Source organism: Trematomus bernacchii, unplaced genomic scaffold (genome assembly GCF_902827165.1).
Source record: "Trematomus bernacchii unplaced genomic scaffold, fTreBer1.1, whole genome shotgun sequence".
Taxonomy (NCBI): domain Eukaryota; kingdom Metazoa; phylum Chordata; class Actinopteri; order Perciformes; family Nototheniidae; genus Trematomus; species Trematomus bernacchii.
Genome location: NW_022987564.1, coordinates 18,633,770 through 18,642,684, shown reverse-complemented (window position 1 = coordinate 18,642,684; position 8,915 = coordinate 18,633,770). Strand labels below are relative to the sequence as shown.

The window sequence follows — 8,915 nt, the reverse complement described above, 5'->3', positions numbered from 1 at the left end:
CTTGTATTTAACTGTAGTTTTTTCTTCTCATGCCAACTTCTACTCCACTACATCTCAAAGGTGAATACATTTTTGTATAAAAGTCTTGCATTGAAAATTATTACTCCGACTGTTATACCATTTTATATTATATCATCAAATTATTATTACCTGTCCATTCATATGATTTTACTGTTGGAGTCGGTTGAGGTGGAGCTTACTTTTTTTATATTTTGTATTGAAATGCAAATAGTAATAATTATGAATAAATCTGCTTAGACATTTTTCCATACATTTTAGGATTAAAAGAAATTCTGTAAATAATGAGAAATGCTGTCACATTAACCCGAAGTCTAAAGTTACACTTCCACAATGTTTGTTTTGCAAATCCAATAAAATGATTTGCATGAAAAAGGACTTAAAGAAAAAGTCAATAGAGTACCTCCTCCTCCACTGGTTATCTTTCATCTCTTCCTCGATGTTGAACACATTCAAGAAACTGTTCTGTTTGCAGGACCGAATTTATTTATTTGATCATGAGCTTTAAACATGCTGAGCGAGACTTAAGCTGAACTGTTTTCAGACACACTTCAACTGTCAAGGTTCTTCTGGTTTCTCACAGATACTTTTGTGAGGGTTTTCACAGCATACATCAAACCAACACATCACGTGTGCTGCTTTGCCTCTCTCCCCCATCCTCGCACAATCCTCTCCATCAGAATGGACCTCTGCATAGTTGTCTGGCTCAGTTCCGCTCCAAAACTTCAAACTGAGATATTTGGAATAGAAAGACGTGTTATAATTAAAGTGATGACTCTGATATTGGAAATTGACAAATAATTTGTTTACAACAATCAAACCTGTCCAGTGCTGATCCGTCTGTCCACAGCCATGTTCCCTCTGTCTCTGAGTCCGTCAGTCCGATCCAGAACTTGTCCTCATCTGCAGTCATTATATCTCTCACTTTCTGCTCCAGGAATTCCTGGACAGCAAAAACAAATATGTTGAATAACTTCTCTGTGCTAACTACTGCAGAAACAAAGTGGTGAATCGTGACCCTGCAGCAGTGTGTTATACCTGCTCCTCTCTGCTCTCTATCTTAACCAGATCTCCTCCTTTACATCTGCATTCATCTCTGCTCCTTGTCCAGGTTGCTGTATAGGTGGAGAAATTATAGCATTTCCCTCCATGACGCTCCCAGCCGACTGGACATTTTGGACATGAGTCCCCTTTAAAGAGATCAGAGCAAAGTCTTTATTCAGGTGATACACATCTGTTTTGTGTGTGTGACAATCTGTGACTTCATCATCAGAAGATGCAAACATGTGAGAAAGTAAATCCATCACTGACTGTTTACTTCAGGGCACTTTGGTGACTCCGGTTTGCATGGTTTTACTGCAGAGAATCTCTCTGTTTGGGAAAAAGATACAAAAGATTTCACTTTCGTCAGAGGTGTCTCTTGAGAACCTGAACAGAGGTCAAAACTCTTCCATGGTTCACTCAGTCGAGAAGAGACACAAAGATGAATATTTAACAGAACAATAAGAGTGTTAAAACATTTGAAAGAGATCTGGATGTGGACAAAGTTTACCTGTGAGGTTTTTTATCTCAGCGTCACACTCATCTATCATCTTTTGGAGAATCGTATAGTTTGTAGAGTTCACTATCCATCAGAGGCAAAACATTCCAAGGTCAATTTAGGGTGAAGGTTATTATTTTAGAGATATATAATGATAATATATGAGTGTTATTACAAAATGAGTTAAAACAACCTTTGAGATTATTTTCCACAGCCCAAAGACTTTCTTTGGTTTGGTTGTTTTTATACACTGATGGTTAAAAAAGAGAAATACATTATGGTTTGTAGAATAGTAGTATGTTCATCAGTGGAGAATCATTCCAATTTAGAGTGAGGATTATCATAAGGGCAGATCTAGGTAATAATTGAAATACAAAGGAGAAGAGAGCAAACTCACAGGTCAGTGCGAGGGCGATGAGAGAAGCTGCCAGGAGAACGCTGAGAACAAACACAGCCGCTCTCTCTGAGGTGACTCTACATCGTGGACCTGACTCAGATTGCTGTTGGGTATCTGTTGAGGAGAACAAGAGAGAGACATGTCTTTACATTAAGTTAAATATTCCTTGTTACTATTCCCATTTCTAGTTTTTCACCCCCTATGTCTGTGTTTACTCCCTGTCTTTGTGTTTTCCCTCCTGTGTGATGGTGAGATTCTTTACACCTGATGCCCTTCTGTCTTAGCATGCTCTCCCCAGCTTTGGGAAAGTGTGATATTTATGAACATTTCCCTTAGATTTGTACTCCTATTTAAAGCCTCACAAATATGTATCTGTTATGACATCTGTTACAAATAATAGTATGATAATAAATCATAGTCATTTTCTTGACCTTATTTTATTTGAAGACTTTTATTTTTCTGAATATTGTTGTTCTTTATCCTTTATTTTGTATGCCCTGTAATCATATTATCTTTTAAAATGCAAAGAAAAACAGTTTTGCTCCTTGTGTGTTGAACTTTTAAGACGCTATATCAGTAAAACCTTAATTCACATGTTCACACCCTACTGCCTGGTTCAAAAACCAGTTTCCTTTTTTGGACATTTTATAAAAATGCAGTCCATTACAGAGCATATTTTCACTATCTCCATTATCACTCCAAAAATCTGAAAAATACTGTCAACAGTCACAAAACAAATCTAAAATGCTCTATAAATCACGCAATAAGAACCTTAAGAATATAGATATACAACTGGAAGATTTGATGTGAGTACTGCTGACGTGGACATTTCTGGTTAGAAAGTATATGAATAAAATAAGACATTGCATTTCTAGCTAGTAATTTGAAAACATATAGTTGGCAAATATCAATGACAATTTATTTTTGTGTCACAACTTTATTTGAAATGTTGAAAAATGCAAATGAGCAGCTGAAATAAATTTGAAGAAAGGAATCAACCAGTCCAAACCCTAGACCTTTTTAAAAAAAGTTTTAAAAATGCTATTACAGTAAAACCACATTTGACACGTTCACATAAAACCTGGTTCAAAAATGAGTTTCCTTTTTTTGGACCTTATAGTCAAATGTTTTTTCAATGCAGATGTTAAATATATAAATAAAATGCTATACAAGTCAGGCTTTGAATGATATATGAACAAACGGGGGGTTACGTATTGTAACCCTAGTTCTATAAGCACAGGCGGAGTCCTCTACTGGACTCTATGGGTACTACTCTCATCAATGACATGCGAGCGTTCACATACTGAAGTTGTATAAACGTAGCCGGCCAATCAGGGCGAGCCTACCTGAATGCGCGCGCATATAAGGCAGCTACACCTCCTGATGGGTATCGTTAGGTACCGGTATTTTTCTATACTCTTATCGATACTTTTCAATAATTTGGTGCTCAAAATTATAGACATGATTACAAAATGTGAAGATTAAACAACAGTCATTTTATTGTAATTTATTTGTATTTATTATTTAATGTAACTTAGTGTGTTTGACAGTGTGTCTCTGGAAGGGGAGCGGTAATTAGGGGCAGTTCATAAATCCATGTAAACATGACCATTATTCAGTTAAAACGAGACGCTGCGTGCGCACCTCCTAAACCAGAAGCTCCGGTCGGCTAATATATATATAATATAACCATTATAATCCATTTATTGCGTTAATTATTTATAATTGTAATGATGGATTATCAGTAATCATTTTAAAGTTACACAGAGACATTGGATTAACCGTTTTTATGATAAAATGACGTTAGCCCCGTTAGCCCCGTTAGCCTATTTTGCTAAGTGTTGTTGATTTAGACTCTTGGTTCCGTGTAGGTAAAATGGTTAATATCGTCTGTTAGCTGAGTTTTTCCCGTTAAGTGGGTATGTATCATTAATAGGTTGTTAAATGTTAAGAAGCCTTGAGACGCTGTTTCTAGCAAGATGTTGCGTCTGCCCCTATGGTCTGCCCCCGGGAGTCTCACAATAATAAGAGCGCTGTTAGGAGAGATGACGAGTGGCATTCACAGTGGCCAATCAGAGTGGTACTCAAACCGGATACGTCACACGGGATGAGGGTTCCCAACCAACCAGAATTGTTTAAACTAAGGAAGTAGCGTAATTCATATACCGATAGCAGCACCGTTTGTCCAGCGGCTTAACGGTATACCAATACCGTCCAATCAGGTACCGGTACTGACTTAGTACCGGTTCTCGATACCCATCCCTACTCCTGACTGTCATCCTACACCCTCTTCAGCGAGCGGCATAGGGAAGACAGGGCCCCTAGCTCAAGGGCTCCGCCTGTGCTTATAGAACTAGGGTTACAATACGTAACCCCCCGTTCTATCAGACACAGGCTCCGATGAATAAACGCCCTGTTGCCCCACACATCGCCCCACCACACTGCCCCTGACCGGCCTTTGGTTAACAGCCATCGCACCCCAGCATCCTATCACCCGGTTGTGACCGCGGAGAAGTCGGGGCCGCAGCTTACTTGGCTGAGTAGAGCCTAATTGGTCTGAATAAGCCCATAGCTCCACCCTGCAGGTGCCAGCGCAAGTGACTACACACTGCGCACCACGTTTCCCAGGTCCCTAAGGAGCATGGGAAAACGTAAATGTACTATGTCTTCCACACTCACATGCTTACCTCGTGTAGAGTGTGCACAGACCTTATGGCGCGTTTCCACTGCAGAGGCGGAGCCCCGTTTAAGAGAGCTGTGACGTCAGCGGCCCGTTTTTGGTTGCGTTTCCACTTGGCCTAGTACCGGCTAGCGGGTCCTAATTCACAGTTTTTCTGGCCCCATAAAATTGTGGTTCTAGGGCCAGGAACAACCAGGCTGAGTCGGGCTGAGTATGCTAAACTAGAGAGAGGATCGCTGGCAAGGGGGCTACAACTACAACAAAATGAACATATTTGACCGTGATTTAATTGTAATTCAATTCAATTCAAAATGATGCCGAAGTAACAACATACTGATACCGGTTTAATGCTTTGACAAGTCTGCAGACAGACGGCAGGTGAAAAACCTTTTAAAATGCGTGTTTTCTAAATGGAGATTGGCTAAGCTAACGCAGTATATGCTCTGACCGTCCACACTCACAACAACGGCCTATACAGACATAAATAAACCAGCGACTGTATTCGCCATGACACAGGCAGTCTGTGGTTTGTACTTGTTTAACTTTTGTCTAGTTTCTGAACAGATATGAGGAGCTGTGAGCTTGAGTGCTAACAGCTAACGGCTGTGTTGTTTTTCTGGGGTTCTCATTGAAGATGACATCACGGCTCCACCTACACTGCGTTACTATAGTTACTACCCCAGTTCCTAAACTGTAATGGAAATGCAGCATAAAGTGAGCCGGTCCTAACAAGGCCTAGCCATACCGAGCGAGGCCGTGTAGTGGAAACGCGCCATAAGTGGGGAAGGCTCTCCCCGCCTGCTTCCAGCCCTGTATGGGGCTTACTGCGCACCACGTTTCCCAGGTCCCTAAGGAGCATGGGAAAACGTAAGTGCATTATGTCCAAGGGGGTCAGATACAGCTTACTGACCCACAGCCCCTCTCCTTTCACCAGTCCTGTGTTGCCCCAGCAAGCACAGACGATGAAAAGGAGCCCGACATGTCCAAAAGATAAAACCTTATGAACGGGCCTGGCGTAGACCAAGACGCCGCCGTGCATATGTCCTCCACACTCACGCCGTTGAACAAGGCTCTCGACACAGCCATACCACGTGTAGAGTGTGCACGGACCCCAGTGGGAAAGGCTCTCCCCGCCGGCTCATAGGCATGTGAGTGAGGACTCTGTGGAGCTGTGCTGCCAGATGGTTCACCTGTGAGGTGACAGAGGTTTGGAAATCCTCCTGGCGTTCTGAAAGGTCTTTCACTCCATGGCTAATGGTTTTTAGCTGCTCCTGGTGCTGATGGATGATGTTTCCCTGTGCGGACAGCGCGGTCTGGAGCGTCTTAGGGTTGGCTGAGTCCATACTGGCCAGTTCGTTCTGTTAGGAACCTTAACTCAATAGTATGAGGACTCAAATGCACAACCCAGAGACAAAAAAGGTTTGAAGAAAATAATCTTTACTTGAAAAAACAAAATCACTCTTTCAGAGGATATAACAAAATGTCAAAAGTAAAGCGCTCACATAAAAACACTGAGTCTCTTAAACGATGGCCTTATTTTCCCGGATTTGAAGGATACATCTGATGTATCCTTCGCGGTCTACCATATCCCAGGGTGCAATGAAGTGCAGTGAAGATTGAATTTTTTTCAAATGAAATGGCTTCCGGTCTCCCCAGCAGAGTGGATTTAAAAGCAGCAGCAAGCGGAGGAATCACTAATAAATGTGAGTATCGGGTTTTAACTTACTTTAAATTAACTAACGTCACACACGTCAAACCCAAGGGGCATTCAAACGTACATTTTCGTTAAATAATACAAATAAATACGTGACTTAAGTGGCGCTAACTAGCTGGACGTACTGCACTTATTCTTAATTCAATTCAGAAGTTTACTAAAGTCATACAGAGGCTCTGTTATAGATAAGTTATATTTTATATTACATAAATAGACCAAAGTGAAAACATTTAGACCGGTATAGCCTCCAGTACGGTGGAATTTATAAAATGCTACCCTGACGTGTAGCTGCTGTTTGCTTTATTTATTTCTCTGACATTTAGCAATGTTTTACTGTTTATTAAACTTGGGGACAACATTACAACCTTTGTATTCAGCTCATGCTGCTTTGAGGTAGGGCTAAAAGAAAAGCCTATTTTAAATATTTCCACCAGATTTGATCATTTTTTATTTAGGTTAAAGTTTATTTAATTTATCCTAATCCCATAATAATAAGACAGTCAAAAATAGAGAGCAGCCTTTAGCTTGATGTTAGTTTGTGCAGTGCTGTCAAAGGGATGCAAGTGTGACTGTCATTTCATCTCTTTAGTTTAAAAAAAACCAATCAGTACATCATTTTAAATGATCCTTTAGGGATTGTTTGTCTGAAATGCTTGGAGTTACATTTTGCAATAATACTTTTGCAACCCTGTGTTTAATATGATTAATTCACTTTTTTTCTCTTGTTTTTCTCTGTAATTAGGACAATTCTGGAGAAATGGATCTGCTGGAGAAGGACCCCTAACCCCAGCGGATCATCAGGACAGAGCTGCCATCCACCTGGACCCCCCGAGGTGCTGGAGAAAGCAAAACGGCGATCAGGAACATCCTCCACCCAGACCTCTGCTTACTGCCGTCCTACAGACTTGTCTTAGTTTCAGAATTTGATTTTGTATGTGTCCTTTCTTTTAATAGATAGATTTTTGTGAGTACAAAATAAAACAAGAAGTGGAACATAAACTAAACTAACATGAAACATGAACATGACAATCACAAACATGACAAAACTAACATATTTGACGGAACACAACAAACGGGAAACAAGTCAAACAGATGACTTAACACTTATATCCTTTCCTCTTGTTCAGTTCCTTATTTTTTTCTAAAACTTGTATTTTTTTCATCAACACATTTTACAGTAACTTACTAAACCCTGACATGAAAGATTTTTTTTCTTTATAACAAAAGTGTAAAAATGTCACCCTAACCTTCCACATACAGTATTATTCTCTTTTTTTTTTACAGCATTAATAAAGTCCAAACATGGAAGGTTTTTAAACTGACACATCAGGATGCAATATTTTTATTTTACTTTAGTAGGAATACACATTTTACCAAGCAAATTTATTTTAGTATATTGTTTCTTTACTGTAATATTTATTTGTGTACACAACCAAATCTTTCTTAAGGTACAAGCTGTTTGTTTGTTTTGTTTAATATATGTTTTGTTTGTTTCAAGGACTGAGCACTCAACTGTAAAATAGATGATAAGTAGATACACAGTTTTATTCAGACATTTTTTCAGACGTTTTTCAGTGGCAGTTGCATTCTGACTCAACTGACTGGAGGTCACTTTCCTGTTCGCCTTTCTTATTTATAAAATAGTTTTTGATCACTCACCAGGAAGCTCTGTGGATGGCTGCTTCTTCAAGATCCTGACTTCAGAGTAAGTGGTTTCATGCGGTGAGGAAGCGTTGCCTGCAACACAAACCACGAAACAACCCAACTTTCTGTTAAATGAGCTCTGAATATGTACACATTCACATTTCACTCAAATGACAGAAACACATGCGTCTTTTCTTTTTTAGAAAAGGTAGGTTTTTGTTTTTAGGAATAGATACATAGATACATAGATAGATAATTAGATAGATAATTATAGGACTCACCATGAGTATTTCCCTTGTCTCTTTTGAACTTTACATCAGAGTACAAAACTTCAGCTTCAGGCATTTTATCGCTGTGATCATCAGTGTCTTTAAAAGGGAACTAAAGGAACTCTTCACTGCACACTGTTAAATTAAGAAAATGCTGGGGGAGGGCTTTATACAGAGTTCCTCAAAATCTAACAAATGTTATAGGAGTTATTGGTTTGTATTTTACTGCCAGCTAAATAAAAAAGTGATTTGATTTTAATTGTTTAGTCAAGATAACTTCAGTAAAATTATATTTGTGAACATTTTTGTCAATTTATTTGGATTTCTTCACAAATACAAAGAAAAAAAGAAAATTATAAGAATATAATAAAATAATACAGAATATTAAAAATAATTAAAAATATACTACATATATATATATATATATATTATCATATACTTTATAGAAATGTCACACGCATAATACTACATACATTCCTGATTTAAAAAAAGTAAAACATGTGACATTTTACATTTTTAAAATACTAAACACATTTGACAACAAAAAGTATCCAATAATGAGCAGCAACTAATAAGAAGAAAACATTTGACTGAGAAAACAAAAAAACCTTAATTATATCATCATCAATTGTTTCACGTTTTTTTATTTGTAT

At 38.6% G+C, this 8,915-nt stretch overlaps 1 protein-coding gene across 1 annotated transcript; it reads right to left on the bottom strand.

The window, feature by feature from the left end:
• Positions 1 to 481: 481 nt before the first annotated feature.
• On the bottom strand, positions 482 to 8,357 carry LOC117477500 (C-type lectin domain family 4 member E-like). Its single transcript, XM_034124169.1, has 9 exons — positions 8,275 to 8,357; positions 8,009 to 8,086; positions 1,956 to 2,069; positions 1,752 to 1,808; positions 1,571 to 1,642; positions 1,330 to 1,389; positions 1,057 to 1,208; positions 840 to 961; positions 482 to 748 (listed from the first exon to the last, which is right to left on the bottom strand). The coding sequence occupies exons 1-9, from the start codon at positions 8,336 to 8,338 to the stop codon at positions 577 to 579; spliced, it is 891 nt and encodes a 296-aa protein (XP_033980060.1). The 5' UTR covers positions 8,339 to 8,357; the 3' UTR covers positions 482 to 576.
• Positions 8,358 to 8,915: the final 558 nt, after the last annotated feature.

What these genes read in the sequence shown, in the direction of transcription:
- LOC117477500 (XM_034124169.1), bottom strand. Translation starts at nt 8,338, where the DNA reads ATGCCTGAAGCTGAAGTTTTGTACTCTGATGTAAAGTTCAAAAGAGAC. An exon ending in AAAGTGCCCTGAAGTAAACA is followed by an intron (nt 1,209 to 1,329) that starts GTCAGTGATGGA and finishes ATCTCTTTAAAG; the next exon opens with GGGACTCATGTCCAAAATGT. An exon ending in GACGGATCAGCACTGGACAG is followed by an intron (nt 749 to 839) that starts GTTTGATTGTTG and finishes CAAATATCTCAG; the next exon opens with TTTGAAGTTTTGGAGCGGAA.